A 16,828-nucleotide genomic window follows, 5' to 3' on the forward strand; every position below is an offset into this window, starting at 1 on the left:
TACAACATGGAAAAGCGGGGCAGGCAGGCGGGGGGGCAGTTCCTACGACTGAGGAAAGTTACCGAACGATGGTTTCCAAACCTTGGCCTGCCTGTGCCTGCCTTTGGGAACTCCAGGTCTCCCTGCCCTTCCCAGCATCACTCGCTCTACTCTCTATCCTCTTTCCCAACCTCTGGAGAGAAGGAGCTTGGCTCTTGGACTACCTCCATCCTTCCTTCTCGTCATTGTCCCTAGCTGTGACCTTTTGGGCCAGAGGTCCGGGCTGGTTCTGAAGCCACAGAGATGGGCCTGCATACTCTGCAGCCTTCTTCTCCCTCCTCTGCATGGTGAATTCCCTTTCTCTAGCTCTGCCCCTGGCTCTGCCTCACCAGGGCTCATCCTCCTGGGAGAGACTTGGATGAAGGTTGTGGGGTATGTTGGTGTCTATACCAGCTGGCCCTGATCTCCCAGCAAAGTCCCTCGAGAGCGGCACTCTCCAGCTGGGGCCTGACTGTCACCTAAGGTTTCCACACGCTCACCAAGCTTCAGTTTCTTCATGTGCACTATGGGTAGAAGCACCGCCCCCGGTTTTGGGACATGGGAACATGTACGGGGTAAGCCCCTTCCTGATGGATAGGCCACCTCCGTCTCTTGGGGGACATGATGCCTGCCGTGTCCCCTGGGTGGCTGTAGTCCAGGGATGGTGGTAGCTGCAGATCTAGCCTCCTGGGCCGCAGTCTGCTCCTCTGGGGACCATAGTCCCTTCAAGTCCAGAGCATCAGCCCTGCTCCATGTTGCTCTCAAGCCCTGCTCCGGCCGTGTCTCCACCTATCATCTATCTATCAGAGCAGGAGGAGGGCTGCTGAACGGTCTGTGCTTGGAGTCCCAGGAAGTAGGGAGCTCTGAGGCAGTCTCCTGGGTATGCCAAGAGCCTTTCTAAGAACCAGGACTTGAGGGGAGCATTGTAGGTGGCCCAGGGATAGCCGCCCCCTTCCCAGAAGCCTTCCTTTCCTAGAAGCTCCTGGGGGGTGGAGTGGCTACACAGCCCCAGCCCCTGCCCTCACATCCTTTGCTCAGTCCTGGAGGAGGCCCACGGCCCCCTGCCAGCTTCATAGAGGGATATGTGGCAGTCACCACTGGAGCGGGAAGATAAGGACAAGTTCTGGGAGCCTCTCTGAGCCCCCAAACCCTCTTCCTTCACCAGGGAAATACAGACCCTCTTGGCCCCACTCCCAGGGCCCAGGGTTTTGGCTCTCATAGTCCCCAACCAGGCAGGACTGGCAGCAGGTGACTGGATGAGAAAGGCAGGGTGAGTGGGGGCGTGGGCCCCGGCAAGTGCACTCCTCAGCCAATCAGCAGCCTGCCCAGCCGGTGGATTGAGTTACAAGCCTGAGATCACCCCACCCTCCAGCCTCCTTCCTACTCCTCCTAAAGCTCCATTCATTGGCCCCAACGCTCACTGGGTCTACTGGATGCCGTTTCCACTCAGCCTCTGAGCTGCTGCCTCGTGGGCCACTAGGGGTAGGCAACCTGGGGGCTTTATCTGATTAGGTTGGGTCAGGAAGGAATGGGGGTTCTGGGAGTGCTGTTGGGGGTGCTGAGCCTCCTGGGAATGGTTCTGGGGGGTTCTCCTGCCTTCCCCTGGGACAGCACCTTTTGCCACTTGGCCAGGCCCATCCCTGGCAGCCCCTTGGGGTCCCTGAGCTTCTTGGGCAAGGACACCCAGAGACTGGCCTTGTTCCATGCCCACTGGGATGGGCACGGGAGGCTGCAAGCATGTAGCCAGCAGGATGAGCCAGAGCTCACTGCAGCCTTCAGTGCCCTCTGTGCTGGTGAGATCACCCGGGGCTCCTTCATCCACACCCCTGGGCCTGAGCTGCAGAGAGCCCTGGCCACCCTTCGGAGTCAGTGGGAGGCCTGCCAAGGGCCTGATGGGAATCCAGCAGGGGCAAGGAAGAAGCGAGCAGCAGGACAGAGTGGAGTACCTGGTGTAGGGCACAAGCGGGGGAAGAGAGGCTGGACCATGCCTGGCACGCTGTGGTGTGGAGTCGGGGACTCTGCTGGAAATTCCTCAGAGCTGGGTGAGCCATGTGGGTGTGGGCTTGGGGGCTGGGGTCTGGTCAGTGCAGGCTTTCCAGGCTTTGTGTCCTTGGCGGAGTGACTTAGCCACTCTGAACTTCGATACCCTTATATGTAAAATGTGGGTTACTGGAAGTCTCATCATAGGATGCTTAAATTAGGTCATAGATGGGAAAGGTCCTACCCACACCTGAGAGTCCTCATTAATCACCATCTGAGGAAGGGGCCAGGCTGGGGTAGATCCGGGGTTGGCTGAGCCAAAAAGCTATTACCCAAATGAAGTGGATGCTGAGACCCAAAGGCCTGGATTCGAATTCTAGTGTAGCACTGTTCACCTGGACAAGGGAAACGACACCTGCCTTGCAGGGCCACTGTGAGCTTGGGTGTGGAAAATGCCGAGCACTTAGAAAATGCTCAGTAAAAGGCTCTATTGCTCAAATGGTGACAAACGCGAATGGCTTTTTTTGCACTCTCAGCACAGCTGTCTGTGCATATGCGTGTAGGGTTGGGGAGGACTTGGCACCTGTGTTGGAGCAGGTTGGCATCCTAACAAGGCCTCATCATGTCAGAGAGAAAGGTTGCACCCTGCCCGTTTTGCCTTTCCATTCCACACACGTTCACGACCTCATGAATTTGGGTGTGAGCTTGGGTCCGCCTCCAGAGCTCCTCCCAGCCAAGCCTTTCTCTGGGCAAGGGCTCCTGGGTCAGCTGCACGGTACTTGCATTTGCCCAAAAGGGGTCATGCCTAGGTGCTCTCTTTAAGGTTTGAAACTGTGAGAGTCCCACGGAAGGAGAGCGACTGGCCTCAGGCCGCCCAGAGCATTTGTGTCAGGGCTTGGGCGAGAATCCGGTCTCTGCTCCCGACACCAGGTGGGCACAGCCAGTGCGTGGTGCTCAGGACCCTGATGAGCTGGTGCCCCCCTTTGCTCCCTGCAGGGCTCTTCCAGGGCCCGGATCTCTGCTGCCGGGAACATGATCTCTGCCCACAGAACATCTCGCCTTTCCAGTACAACTATGGCATCCGAAACTACCGGTTCCACACCATCTCCCACTGCGACTGTGATGCCAGGTTGGCAGGGCAGGGGGGCTGCAGGTGCAGGGGTGGGGTATTGTTACCCAGTTCCTAGGGGCAGAGACTAAGATTCCAGAGAATCCTAAAAAATCAGACAGCTTGGACCCCACTGTGCATGCATGAAAGCTGAGGCCTGAGAGAAGAAGGGACTTTTAGACCCCAAACCACCTGGCTAGTTGTGACTGGGTGGGTTGGGGAGGAGCCAGGTGGCCCTCTATGGTTCACCTCTGGTGCGGCCTCTGGGGCAGGTTCCAGCAATGCCTGCAGAACCAGCAGGACTCCATCTCCGACATCATTGGCATGGCTTTCTTCAATGTGCTGGAGATCCCCTGCTTTGTGCTGGAGGAGCAGGAGGCGTGTGTGGCATGGTACTGGTGGGGCGGGTATGTAGCTGCCTTCTTGGAGCCCATATCCAGCCAGAGGGGGAGCCCAGGCTCTAAGCCCAGAAAAGGAGGCCAGTCTGTGTGTCTTGTCCTCCCTGTCCTCCCCTCAGGGCGGGGACCAGGATGCAGAACCCCGCTGGGTGTCCCACACAACCCAGTGGAATAAGGGATGGGACTAACAGAGCCTTGGTCTCCATGGACCCAGGGGGCTTCTGGGTGGGGGTGGGGGGTTTATGGGTTACTAATTACTACCAATTGCCACCTCCCAGGTGTAGAATGTATGGCTTCATACCCCTCGCCCGCCTGCAGCCTAAGACCCTCTACAATGCCTCCTGGAGCTCCCCAGCCACTACCCTGACTCCTAGCCCCCAGAGCCCAGCCCCCAGCAAGCTGAGACAGAAGCAGCACCCTTGGAAGTGGCCACCACAGAGGGAAGCATCCCAGCACCCAAACAAAGCCAACGCCACAGCCCTTCAGGCCCCCATGGCCTCCCTCAGGTCTGATATGGACCCCACAGTCCATCTGGAGGTCACCCATCCAGGCCTCCAGGGGCCACGGGGTGGCCTAAACTACCAGGGTGAGATCAGAACCTAACCTTGGGGGGTTCCTGATGTGAGGAAATTTCCCTACCTCTGTGCATGCGGAAGGCTTGGGGGACTTGCATTGCTTCCTTTCCTACTCCAAACTCCTCCTGGGGTCTTTCAACCTTTTCCATCAAATCATGCTACAGCCGGAAGGATTTTTGTAAACCCCAAACTTGACCATGTCACTCCCCTCTGAGCCCCCACCATGGCCCCTCTTACCTCAGCTGATAATATCCCAACACCCAGGAACCCTTAGACACTGGCCCCACAGACCCTACTCCCCAGTCAAAACTCCAGTTTCACAAACATCATTTGGTTCCTCAGAGGCAACTTGTTCTCTCTTACCTCTGGGCCTTTGCACATTCTTTTCCTTTTGCCTGGAGCACTCCCTCTTCCTCTTCCTCTTCCTCTCAGCCTCAGTTTATCAGCCTGTGTCTCCAGGAAGCCTTTCCTGACCAGCCTTAGCACTCTGAGCCTCCACTACTGTAGCACTGCTGTGTGTGTGTTTGTGTTTGTGTATATGTGTGTGTGTGGGAGAGAGGGGGTGGGGGGAGAGAGAGATTGACTCTGTGAGCACAAAGGCATGAGATGGAAGGAGTCTGTGTGTATGTGTGACTGAGCACATGTGCCAGTGTTTCTTCTGGATGGCAGTGAGCATCAGGGCCTCCTGGGGGACTGAGCTCTGCTCACCACCAGCCCCACCCCCAGGCGTCCGCCAGGCCTGCCGCAGCTTCCGCCATCTAGACCAGTGTGAGCATCAGATCGGGCCCCAGGAGACCAAGTTCCAGCTACTCAATAGTGCCCCAGAGCCACTCTTCCATTGCGACTGCACACGCCGGTGAGGCCTGCTTGGACCCTTAGGGGTGGGCTGCGTGATGCCAGACACCTGGCTGTGAGGCTCTGTCCCAGCCTAAGCCTGCCTCTGCCCTCAGACTGGCACGCTTCCTGAGGCTCCACAGCCCACCTGTGGGCAGCAACATGCTTTGGCAGCTGCTGGGCACAACCTGCTTCAAGCTGGTTCCTCCATTGGGCTGTGCTGAGCACAAAGGGTAAGTAACCAGAGCCAGGAGGATTGGGGGATTTTCCCAAGGGGTAGACTTCCTATACCTGCCTCCACCTTTGTGCACCTGGGCCAAAGGGATGGGTGCAGGGGATGGGGGACCTTTCAGCTCCATTGTTATCATCTCCCTACCCCTGGTGCCCTGGGTTCAGCTCTGCAGTTGGCCCATGTGTATTGCATCTTGACACTGTCATTTGCTCCCTATGTGACCTTGCAATTTGAGTCACTTCTCCACACCTGTTTCCTTATCTGTAAAATGGTTGTATACACCAAGGAAATGGCATGTGTGGCACACATTGCCCAAGGCCTATGGACATGTAGTAAACTGCTTAACTCACAATCTCATTTCCATTTTGATTCTCAAAACCAGCTCCTTGTCCCTTATTACTTTTCCTATTTCACAGGTGAGGAAACAAGTCAGGCTGGCCCAGGTTTCTGCAGGCAGTCAGTGGCAGAATCCAGGCCTCTGGATGTCAGGACAGGTTTATTTTGCCTTCTTACAGGTGTAACCACCCTTCCCTGGCCCCAGCCCCTGCTCCTCATTAGGCCTCCATTCCCCTGTCTGCAGAGTGGTGTGGGATCATTGGCATCATGACTGCCTGCCCCACTTTTCTTTCCCCACAGCTGTTCCAGGGGCCCTAAGGCCATCAAGGTGTCAGCTAGGCACTTGTGGCGACTTCAGCAGAGGAGACTCCAGATCTGGGGTACAGGCACAGATGAGGAGCAGGCACGGCCTTCAGCGCACCCAAGGGCCCCCACGTCATTCTATGATTGGTGCCTGCAGCTGACCCAGGCAGCCCGAGAACCCAAAGAGCAGCAGAAATTCTGGAAACAGTGACTTCAGTTCCAGCTTTCTTAGGCACCAGATGACCTTGCCCCTGGCTTTTGCGGACAGCCAGAAGGCTGGATTGGGGAGAGGAGAGCCAAGGCCCAAATGCTGGAAAATATCTCCTGCTGTGCTGGGTGATCTCGGGCTGGCGATACAAACCCTCTGAGCTTGAACATGGTGCTCAGAAGGCTCATTCTGATGCCCTAGGCTTGTGCCTTGCCAGGGAACTTTATTCCAGATGGGAATAGGGAGGGGGTAACTAATTGTAGCGGGCCTAGGAAGTACCAGGAGAAGGTGTATTTTAAGTCCATGTTGCAAAGTGAATACATGTGTCAAGGTCATGCCCAGAGAAGGTCGAGTACCTGGGGCGGCAGGTAAGATAGGGAATGAGGGATGCCACAGAAGTGCCTGTGTCTAAATCCAGGATGGGGGGCACTAGAGAGGGACTTCACAATTCTCTTCCTCCCAGGGGGGATCCCTTCTCTTCTAACAGCTGCTGTGTCTTTCCTGGCCCAGCCTTGGCCTACTCTTTCTACCCTAAACCTAAATGTACAGCTCCCCCGTACCCCTGAGCAAGGACCATCCCTCCCCAACTCTAAGCCTTTTTTTTTTTCTCCTTACAAAAGGGAAATATAAACAGGACCTACCTCATAGGGTCCTTGAAGATTAAGTGAACCAATGCATGGATAGCTCTTAGGACCTAGTAAATATTCCCTCCCTCCAGCACACAGCCAAACTGTACTTAGGTGTCTGATTTTGAGAGGCTTATACAACCCTTTGGAGGCCTCAGTTTGCTTACCTGTGAGATGGAGCTAAGAACTACACTGAACTCAATACAGATTAAAGATGGCATGTGTAATGTATACAGTTGATGTCTGGTAAATTGTCAGATCTGTTGTCGTCTCTTTTAGTCCTTTACTCTGACTATCCCACCCCCTAGACTGCTAACAAGTTAAGAAAGAGTCAGGAGTGAGGCTGGAGAATTTAATTCCTAATCGATGACCTCCAGGATTGCCCCTCCCCCTATCCCAGATGGGGGTCTGGATAGGCCTTTGCTGATTGTCACAGTTGAGGTGCTAGGATGGAGTTTGGGGGACCCTAACTGGCCACCCCTGGCCAAGGCAGGATGGCAGGTGCAGATAAAGCTGGAGCAGCTGCAGGAGGGAGGCAGGTGGGCTTACAGAAGATTGGGGCAGAGTGAGAGCCACCAGGGCCCACCTGCCCACCCGCCTTCAGGGCCCCAGGCCCCCTTCTTCCAGCTTCTTCTGGCCCTGAGGGCTGGGAGACAGGCTGTCAGGGGTTGGGGCTTCCTGATCAGGTCCCCAGGAGCTGCCACCTCCAGGGTCTACGGTCTCCAGGCGCAAGGCAGGCAGCAAGCCCAGGCTTCGAGGCACAGATGGTGGGAAGACCCAGGGGTCAGGCAGCCCAGAGGGCCCCTCCTCACTACTGCCCCAGCTGCCACTATCACTGCCCCTGTAAGGGGCCATATGGGGTAGGCGGTGGCTCTGGGGTGAGGGGCTGCGGCTGGTGCCTCGGCGTTCTCGGGAGGAGGGCCGCAGAGCAAGGCCCGGGAAGCGGGCTAGGCCTGGGCTGCGGCTACGGTGACGCTTGGACTTGCCAGGGCTGGGACTGCGGGACTTGGGTGCGAGCAGCTCCAGAGTGCTGTCATCCTCGTCCTCTGAGCTGGCACCTGAGCTGTCTGTGCTGCTACTGGCCACCTCCGAGGTAGGCAGCGAGATCTGGAGGGAAAGTTGGTCTCTCAAGCACTCCGTTCCCCTGCTGGCCTCTTGGAACCACTCCAACACTCCCGGGTAGAGCCAGGAAGGTCAAATTACTTGCAGGAGGTCACAGAGAAGAATATGGAAGCTGTGGCATTTGAACAGGATCTTTTGGCACCCCTGACCTTGCAGTCTGGTCTACTCACCTGGAAAGGCTCAGTGACTCCAATGAGGATGCTATGGGTGTGGCTGTAATAGCCCAGGATGAAGTCTCCATGGCCTTTGGGTAGTGACTCCTCACTGAACGTCACCTGGTGGGCCCAGGGGTCTAGGCTCAGGTTGGGGTGAGGGAGGCAGCCACGGAACCCCCCAAGTTGAATCCTGAGCCCCCAAGGGTAATGGGCCTTTTCCCCCTTCCTCTCTTCCCCTTGAGTACCTGGTAGATATTCCTGTCCACATCCTCGTGTTTGGCCCAGACATAAGCCACGTAGTCCTTGCAGTGGCGGAAACCCACCTGGTGCAAGAGAAATCAGGGCTGTTACCCCTATGGCCTGATCTCAGCAGCCTCCTAATGTGGCATCAAACTCTTGAGAAGCCTGTGATCCCACCTGGGTACCTGGCTGTTCCTCCAGGCCCTTGTTTCCCCAAATCACTGATCACCCCTGCCCTTCTCACCCGGTACAAGCCGATCCAGTCCCAGGAGCTACGGGCGAACACTGTTTCCATGCGGTATCTCACCACAGCCTGCTCTGGCCGCACCCACTCATCTGCCACCTCCAGTCGCACCAGCGGCACGTCGTCCCTGAAGGCAAACTGCCCAGGGCAGGGGGCAATATCAGGGGAAACGCTCCAGTATTCCATGCACCTAGGGCCCTTGGGCCTCAGTCAGCACAAATAGGTTGAGATGAGGGCCTTTGAAGCCACTGCAGAGATAGGGAAACTGAGGCAGAACAGGTCTAGGATAAATGCCAGGCTTCTTGCCTCCCAGCCCAGGGTTCTTTCTGCCCATAGCCTTCTTAGATTTTGAGTGAGAACACAACTTTGAAGGTAGGAGACCATGGATTTGGCCTTGGCTCTGCCCCTGACAGGCTGTTTGATCTTGAATGAGCTTCTCAACCTTTCTGAATGCCAGGGCATTTGTCTGTAAATGTGGATCATCTTAGTTAACTCCTGGGATTGTGCTGCAGATTCAGTGAGATTCCATTTGTAAAGCATATTGTCTACTTTCAAGTACATAGTAGGTGCTTAGTAAATGATTTGCTTATTATGCTAGCAAGGGAAACATGAGGTACTGGATAATCTAGGGCAAGCTGAACAACCCTGAGTGGCAAGAAGAGCCCCGGGTAAAAGGCTGGAGACCTCAGTTCAATTCTAGGCTCTACTACTAACTTGCTTGTGTGACCTCAGGTAAGCCCCTAGCCAATTCAACATTCAGTTTCCCTACCCGTATTAAGGGGTGACTGTGACCTTGTCATCAGTTCCTGAAGACAAATAGCCAGGAGTACCTTCCTCCCAGGGTCATCCACGTGAGTGGGTTGCTAGGGTGACAGGTGGCCAGGTTATTAGCTCCACCTCTGTCCCTTAGGGAAGGACTCACGTGGTGCCAGCCTCAGGCTTTTGCCTTTTCCCTGTTTACCTGGTTTCAGGTTTCCTTCCTCAGATTCTGGGCCAAGCTGCTCTAGAAGAAACCAGCACATCTGCTACCTGCCCCTGGCTCCTAACAGTAGGTCTGGCCAGGGTGGGCTCTTGGAAATACCTTCCAGGGTCTTGCAGGGTCAAAACTCCCACTGAGCCCTATTCTGAATGTGTTGCTTTGGGTAAGAGGTTTAAGTTTTCTGAGTCATTCAAGGGGATGACATGTAAAGTGTACCATATAGGGCGTGGTATGTAGAGGTGCTCAACAGATAACTTTTTACAAAGGACAGAGTCCTGGATGAGGAAGGAAGGTCAGGGTAGGGTGCCCAAAAGGAGTGGTTCTCAACTTCATGCCCAAGACTTTTACCAAAGGTTATGGGAGGCCAGACATAGGCAGATATCCTTTCCCAGCTGAGGATGTTGGCCAATGTCCCACTGACTGACCAGGTGACAAAGCTACCAAGGAAAACATTCTCTGGCCTGCTGGGCTCCCTCTTATCAGATCAAGAGAAAGGAGAGTCCAGAGTTGAGTTTCCCAGGTGAAAAGATGGAATCTACACCACTCTGCTGCTGAGCCTGTGTGAGGCTTGGGGCACCTGCCTACTCCCCTGGAGGCCTCAGTTTTCCGATAGAAAACAGAGTTGGACTAAATAGTCTCTCAGGTCCGGTTCTGATGTTCTGACATTCTTGCAATCCCCTCACCCCCTTTTGGCAACTAGGGACCTCAATCCTAAACATGATGCTAAATTGCAACTAGAGTTTAGCTTTGTATTTTTTATATCTCTAGTCTCCCTTCCCATCATTACCTTGCTCTTACAGTGCTTGGCAAATGGTAAATAATAAACGAATATGAATGAATGCTGCATGGGGTTTAAGTAAACATTTTTTGTTTCCTGGCCTTATTATACATGCAAATTTTACCATAAGTTGCCCTAAACCTTTCATAGAAGAAGGGAGTTAGAGAGTAGTGGAAAAGACATGGGCTCTGAAATCAGGCCAGCTTGGGTTCAATTCCTAATTCTTCCCTTTACTCTGGGCAAGTGATGCTGTGTCTCTGAGCCTCAATTTCCTAATCCAAAAGTGGACATTATAACTCACTCCTACTCTGCTATGACAAATGGGTGCTGCTGAAGGCAGGTGCAAGGGGTAGGCTGTGGAATGCTGAGTTGGGCTTGGGGATGTCATTAGGGGAGGATTAGACCAGGACTCACTTGCAGGATGAACTGGGCAGCCACAGGCTTGTGGTCACTGACTGTGTATTCCATGTGGCTGCGGTAGCTGTGTTGGGTCACCTGGAGCCGGTGGCTCTCCTGTCCTGAGGGGCTGCGACCCCCACGTGGAGGCTTGACCTTCCACAAGATACGGTCTGTCCAGGCTGGCTTCCGCTTCTTGGCACTGTAGTGGGCGAAAGTAACCAGAGTTTCAGGGGCAGTGGATCAAGGCACAGCCCCTAGTCTTGCCTCCTGACCCTCTTCCCTCTCTCTATTGTCTAAAAAGCTTCAGCCCACATGCCCACTTCATCCCAGTGCTGAGCTCACCTGGTATCATATTTGTTAGTACCCACGTCAAACTTGAAGGTGGGCGCAAAGTTGAGGGGCCCCTCTTGGAAGCCCTTCAGGATGGGCCAGGTGTTCTTGGCCATGTTGAGCTGTGAGGGTCCACAAGGGCAGAATTGGACAACAGCTTGGGTAGGACGGATGAGGGCAAGGACCATAGCCTAGGGTACAGGTGTGTCCTGAGGCACGCTCTGTGGCTTGGGGGTTTGGGACGCAGACTGGGATTCCGCACCTGGTCCTTCTCCCAGAGCTGATGGAGCTGGTCGTTGTCAATGGCAAACTTGACGAAGTGCAGGTCATAGCTCTCGATGCGAAAGTTTAGGTCCCCGAACCAGAACACGAGGCTGTTCGAGGGTTGAGATCAGCGGGGTCCATGGGGTGGAAGAGCCCAACCCAGATCCTTCTCCACCCCCATCCAACCAGACAACACTGGCTGCCCCTAGCGATGATGCAGTGGGTCGGTGAGTGGCTGGTGAGTGGCGGCAGAGCCTCCAGCCCGCAAAGGAGCGGCAGTGGGGTGCGGATCTAGAGGAAAGTTAGGTTCAGACCCTCAGTAAGGCCCTGCCCCTCAGCAAAGTACCACTCTTCAGGCTCCGCCCCCCATCAAACTTACCCAGCATTCGTGTTCCTAGATGTAATTTGGGTGGTGACCCACTTCCATAGACCCCGCCTCTCCCCACAAGGTCCGCCCAGGCAGGTACTCAGGTTTCTTTTTGCAAGTTAGTGGACGCTCACCTCTGAGACTCACCCCTCCTTCACTAGCCCCGCCCAAGCTCCATTTGGCCCCTCCCTGGCCCGTACTCATGATCCAGGATGCCTTGTGCCCCGGGCCCCTGGAACTGCTGGAGGCTGAGGATGGTCTGGAAGTTGTCCTTGCGCTGCTCTGCCTTGTCCATGTGCGCTGGCAGGTGGCAGTTCAGAAAGCAGAGCATGTGCCCGAAGGCCGCCAGCCGCACGCTCACTCCTCCCTTGTTGCCCTTGAGAGGCAAGATTGGGTGGGTTGTGGGCGGGGCCGGGTGAAGCAGTGAGAGGGGTGTATGGAGGGGCGGGGCCAGCCAGCCCGTGGAGAAGACTTGGAGAGGAGGAATGGGTTCTAGAGAAAGAGACAGAACACTGGGACCCAGCCAGGACAAAAAGGGCTGGTGTCTAGAAAACGGAATGGGGTAGTGGGCGATTGGGGAGAGGCAGGTCTCAGAGTAAGGGGAAGAGCGTGGGGAGGGGACTTGCTGCCAGTGCAGGGGGTCTGGGGACTAATCTACAGTCTCCTTAGGTCCCTGGCCACTCCCGTGCTCACCCAATAGCCACCCAGGCCAGTGCGCGTGCAGTCGGTTTGCACGTCTCTCAGGAAGGGCAGGTGGTAGTACTTAGCGAACAGCAGCAGGATGACGCCCTGCATCCGCACAGTACTCACCTATGGCGGGAGACGACTTGGCAGAGGACAGGACATAACCCCAACTTCCCGGCCCTCACCTTTTCCTGTCCTTCAGATCTGCTGCTCCATCCTCCCATTTCACAGACCCAGCAACAGAGGCCCAGGCAGATCTAAAGCCAGGAATGCAGGGGTTTCCGCTCATCCAGGAGCTGAGGGAGGCGTTACCAGCACGAAGTTGAAGGGGGCCAGCGCATCCATGAAGAGCTCACTCCATTGGTCTGTGAAGAGTGCGTCCTTGAGCCTCTTGTTGATCATGGAGTTTACTTCCTGCAGCCTGGGAGATGGGGTGCGGCGATTGTGGGGATGGGGGCACTCTAGGAATCCCTCCCATGGGCAAGGGTCCCAGAGGCACAAGAGTTTGGGGAGGGGGTCCACGTGCCCTGCCCCCTCACCCTATGGCGATCATGTCTGCCCTGTCACTGTCATCGCCGCCACTGCCCAGGTGGAGGAGGGACATGACGTCATCAGGGGGCATGGCGGTGCCCACGTTCCATGTGACCACAGTGATCCTGGGGGTGCCAGTATAGGAGGGGTTACTGCTGGGCACCCCTCCCTCATCCTCAATCTCCCTCCCACAGGTCTCTTTCTAGGGAAATAAACTGAGGCAGGTGTGGGCGTAAGCCCTCAGAAGGACCCACAGTGAGCCTAGTAACCCTCCTACCAGACTCTCCCAGGGGAGATCAATTGAGGCAGGGGCGGGCATGTCCCTTAGGAAGGGATGCTGTCTGTCTTCTGGGGGTCCCAGAGTGGGCTCAGCACTCCCAAGGACTTCCTTAGGGAGGTAAACTAAAATAGTGTAGGGCAAGCTACCCAGAAGGATGGCTAGTCTCAGAGCTCAAACCCCAACAATCTTGCTTGAGAGAGGGGCCCCTCACCAGAAGCCGGGGTCGCTCTTGCAGGTAGGTTGAGCTGACCAAGAAGAGGATGATGACGAGGTGGATGTAGAAAGGGAGGTGGTGACTGGGGCTGGGATTTCTTGGGGCCGAAGGCTGGGGCTTAGGCGCCCACCAGGCTCTGCACCCTTGGTGCCAGGCCTGGGGGGGGCCATCTCAGGGGCTGGAGGGACACAGGGGGAGCGGTTGGGAGAGCGACTGGGGGAGCGGCTGGGAGACCGGGGTGGCTTGGGCAGAGGTGGCACGGCCTGGGTTGAGGGGACCCCTGGCCTAAAGGTGGGGGACAGAAGTCCTGGGGAACGAGTGCCAGGCTCTGGAGGGCCCTGGCCCATATCCAAGGGCAGGGTCTGGGGTGGCCGGGGCAGGACAGGATCCTCAGGGCTGCTTCTGGGGGCCTCAGGCCGGGCTCTGAAGGAGGGAGAGATCCGGGGGTCTGGGGGAGCTTGGATCAAGGATGGGGTGCCTGCAGGACTGGGTGCCTGAACCAGAGGCTGGAAATGCCCTTCAGAAGAGGGGAGAGGTCTAGGGGCTGGGGCATCCCTCTCTTTAGCTGGTGTTCGTCCCACAGAGGCCGGGGCTGATGCCATGGATGCTGGAGCCAGGGTCTGTTCCTGAGAGGGCGACAGAACCGGACTGGGCACTGGAGAAGAGTTGGAGGGAGGCTGTGGGGGCTTCTCCTCAGAAACCAGGGCCAGGTTCAGGCCTGAAGTGGCCAGTACTGGCTTGGGTCCCACGGAGGCAGGTGGCACCTGCTTCTGGTCCCTGGATGTTGGAGCTGGCCTGGGCCCCAGGGTCGCTGGGGGCAGCCTTGGCCTGGCTGAGGCTGGCATCACCAGCTGCTCCAGAGATGTCAGAGCCAGGACTGAACCTGAAGTTGTTGGAGGAGGCTTCGGCCCAGCAGAGGCAGACATCACCAACTGGCCCACAGAAGTTGGAGCCAGGCTGGAGCTGCAGCAGGCGGGAGCTGTTTTCTGCCCTCCAGGGGTAGACAGTGAAGCCCGGATGGATTGAGGAGACTCCAGAGCCAGCCTTGGCCCTTTTGAGGAAGGTGGCATAATGGCTCGTGGCCCCAAAGGTACCGGAGCCAGCCTTGATTCCAAGGGTACTGGGGATGCATTCTCCTTGGCTGGGAGCTGAAAACTTGGGTCCACCTTGTAGAGGACAAGTTAAAGACACAGGGTAACCCTAACCAGGGGCTTGGGCCCCAACTTCCATGTAGACCCCAGCAGACTCCATCTAGCTAAGAAACGTACATCTTTCCAAAGAAGTCCTTCCTAATTTCTCACCTAGATCCATTCTGCTGCAAATCAGCTTCTCTTTTGGGGGAAACAGGACCCAGAACCCTATCCCCTTTCTCAAGTCTGATACCTCCTTTAGAGGCAGGGAATCTAAAGTCCCCGACCCAACTGAGGCAGAGTGTGAGCCTGAACCTTGCTGGCTGGCAACCTCACTTTGGCCACCCTGGAGTGTTGGGTGGCTGGAGTCAGCTTCCCTGGGCAAACTCCCTGCAGTCTTTGCTGCTCCCTTGGTCAAGGGATACTGACCCGACACCCCACATCTGCCCACTCTGAACACCCTAGGTCCAGCCTGTTCAATACCCCTCCCTTTCTCCACTGTTTCCAAGCCCTCTCTGTCCTCATCCATTCCCAGAGCTCCATGAGGGAGCAAGAACCTGGGGATAAGAATGGCCACAGCTATTCTAAATCTAGCTCTGTGTGACCTTAGGCAAGCACTTCTCTGTCCAGGGCCTCAGTTTCCCTGTCTGTAAAACAAAGGATCCTGATGAAGGGTCCCTGGCCACACCCAGTTCCTGGGAAACTTTGGTTTCATATTTTCTGCAATTTATGAGTGTAACATTTGCTGGGATTTAATTTGAGCCTTATGGAATAGTCTGTCCTCACCAAGTATGATTCTAACATTCAGAGCAATTCCAGATTCTGTGGATTCTGGCGTCACACCTCTCTGTGCCTAGATTATACCCTTTTACCCTCTTCGCCCTCTCCCCAACATATAAGAACAGATAAGCAGGAATCCTTTTTGTCTAGTAGATGGACTTGGGGGCATAGGACCTCCTCACCCTTTCCCATCTGTCCCTTGTTTCTGATACCCCTGTCTCCAGAAGACAAGATAAAGTGTCCTTTGCCAAGAAGGGCAGAAGAAGGTTTACACTTGCCCTGGGGCGGCCCCATCCCTGCCTCCAGAGATGCAGTCTGTCTGCATCCCGTGTCCTTCTCGCTTCAGAGAACCTGAAACTGCCTCCATTTCTCTCCCCAAACTCAGCTCTTTAAGGCTTCATTTTGGGCATCTTCCTTGGTTCCAAGTGTCCCACTCTGCATCCCCCCACACCAACCACCATACCGCCTCCAGCACTGACAACTTAGACATCCAAGATGTCACAGTTTTAGTCTTCAGGGACAAGCCTCCCCATTTTGCATTGGCTCAGAGAAGACAAGCAACTTGCCCAAGGTCACACAGCAAAGCTGGAGCCCAGCTGGGTCCCCTAACACCCAGTTCAGTCCTCTCCTGGGGTCTCTTGGAGATAGCTAACTCCATTTCTCTCTGAGAGTCCCATCACTGCCCCCTCAGGCCTCAGGGTGCCCTGTTCTCCCAGCCCTGCTTGATGATGAGTTCCAGCCCCTCAGGCAGGGGCACCAAGGTGCCTGTAGTTTGGTGGTGGTGGTGGGGGGGGGGGGGTTGGGACCAACGATCAGAAATGGGGATGCTAGGTTTTAGGGCTCTTACCTTGGAGGGTACTCCAGCTTGGGAAACCCTGTGGGGCATAGGCAGGGGGCCCAGGCCAGCCCGGGTCCCTGGCCTTTTGCTGCTACTGCTGCTGTGGCTCTCCATGTCTGCAGCCCCCAGCAGCCAGGGCTCCCTCGGGCTCTGGCTCCAGCTCCTCCGCTCCCGGGAACCAGTGATGTCATCAGCCGTTTCAACCTGCTGAGAATTTAAAGGCACAGGCACCCATGTTCCAACCTAGAGGTGGCCAGGGCAAGGTGGCCTACCCCTAGGAACACTTCAAGCTGGGTTCTGAGGCTGAAATAGCCATGGAAGTGTGGGGAAGTGTGCCTATCAGCTTGTCCTGGGTCCCGACTGGCAGCGTGGAAAGCTGTCTGTCTGCACTGCCCCCCAACCCAGCAGGCCTGGCTGGCCCTTGCTCAAGGGTGGGGCATTGACACACCTGAGGGTAAGGTAGAGACAAGCAGCTCAGAGGTCAACACCCTCTTTAGGGCCTCAGGGACACCTGAGTCCCTGTCCTGATCCTGTGACCTTCCTGATGCCTTGCCAGCTCAGGACTTGCCTTGGCCCCCACCCTTGCCCCATTTTCAGGCCTTGGTGCCCTCCTGCTGCCTGGCTCTATACTTCCCAAACAGGAGCCAGACACTCAGGTTCCAGATACTGGAGTCCTTTCCCATCTCGTCCCCAGCACTGGCCCCTCCTCTTCTGCAAGACACTTCCCTGCCTGCCCTAGGATGTCCCCACAACCAGACCCATCCCAGCCCAAGTCTTCTCAGCTTTCCTTTCTCCTGTACTCAGTGGGTGCAGTTTGGGTGGGGGACATGTTCAAGGTCACCTGGTAAGCTGGGGAGGTCCCTGAGTTTCCATGA

The 16,828-nt window shown here is 56.0% G+C and overlaps 2 protein-coding genes across 8 annotated transcripts; one reads left to right on the forward strand and one right to left on the reverse strand.

Annotated features, from left to right (window-relative positions):
• Nucleotides 1–1,056: 1,056 nt before the first annotated feature.
• Nucleotides 1,057–6,849, forward strand: PLA2G3 (phospholipase A2 group III). The gene is made up of 7 exons (XM_016165362.2): nucleotides 1,057–2,060; nucleotides 2,995–3,127; nucleotides 3,379–3,513; nucleotides 3,783–4,090; nucleotides 4,806–4,935; nucleotides 5,030–5,146; nucleotides 5,782–6,849. Exons 1-7 carry the CDS (start codon nucleotides 1,547–1,549, stop codon nucleotides 5,993–5,995), a joined length of 1,551 nt encoding a protein of 516 aa, XP_016020848.2. The 5' UTR covers nucleotides 1,057–1,546; the 3' UTR covers nucleotides 5,996–6,849.
• Nucleotides 6,850–6,956: 107 nt separating this feature from the next.
• Nucleotides 6,957–16,122, reverse strand: INPP5J (inositol polyphosphate-5-phosphatase J). 7 transcript variants are annotated; one of them, XM_016165336.2, is made up of 13 exons: nucleotides 15,963–16,113; nucleotides 13,203–13,831; nucleotides 12,720–12,836; nucleotides 12,493–12,601; nucleotides 12,190–12,306; nucleotides 11,697–11,872; nucleotides 11,128–11,239; nucleotides 10,878–10,987; nucleotides 10,551–10,734; nucleotides 8,380–8,517; nucleotides 8,141–8,218; nucleotides 7,911–8,015; nucleotides 6,957–7,725 (listed from the first exon to the last, which is right to left on the reverse strand). In XM_016165336.2, exons 1-13 carry the CDS (start codon nucleotides 16,065–16,067, stop codon nucleotides 7,219–7,221), a joined length of 2,487 nt encoding a protein of 828 aa, XP_016020822.2. In that variant the 5' UTR covers nucleotides 16,068–16,113; the 3' UTR covers nucleotides 6,957–7,218. The 7 variants fall into 7 exon arrangements, with proteins under 7 accessions (XP_016020822.2, XP_016020793.2, XP_016020831.1 ...); XM_016165307.2 differs by having other exon boundaries at nucleotides 13,203–14,371; XM_016165345.2 differs by having other exon boundaries at nucleotides 13,203–13,236; nucleotides 15,963–16,039.
• Between the last annotated feature and the right edge of the window lie 706 nt (nucleotides 16,123–16,828).

This window comes from Rousettus aegyptiacus, unplaced genomic scaffold, assembly GCF_014176215.1.
Source record: "Rousettus aegyptiacus isolate mRouAeg1 unplaced genomic scaffold, mRouAeg1.p scaffold_m13_p_5, whole genome shotgun sequence".
NCBI classification, from domain to species: domain Eukaryota; kingdom Metazoa; phylum Chordata; class Mammalia; order Chiroptera; family Pteropodidae; genus Rousettus; species Rousettus aegyptiacus.

Coding starts and splice junctions, on each gene's coding strand:
- INPP5J (XM_016165307.2), bottom strand. CDS start 16,067: ATGGAGAGCCACAGCAGCAGTAGCAGCAAAAGGCCAGGGACCCGGGCT. Junction 14,372..15,962: donor AAGCTGGAGTACCCTCCAAG/GTAAGAGCCCTA, acceptor GTCCTCTACAAG/GTGGACCCAAGTTTTCAGCT. Junction 7,726..7,910: donor GAGTCACTGAGCCTTTCCAG/GTGAGTAGACCA, acceptor CTTTCCCTCCAG/ATCTCGCTGCCTACCTCGGA.
- PLA2G3 (XM_016165362.2), top strand. CDS start 1,547: ATGGGGGTTCTGGGAGTGCTGTTGGGGGTGCTGAGCCTCCTGGGAATG. Junction 3,514..3,782: donor GCATGGTACTGGTGGGGCGG/GTATGTAGCTGC, acceptor GCCACCTCCCAG/GTGTAGAATGTATGGCTTCA. Junction 5,147..5,781: donor GGCTGTGCTGAGCACAAAGG/GTAAGTAACCAG, acceptor CTTTCCCCACAG/CTGTTCCAGGGGCCCTAAGG.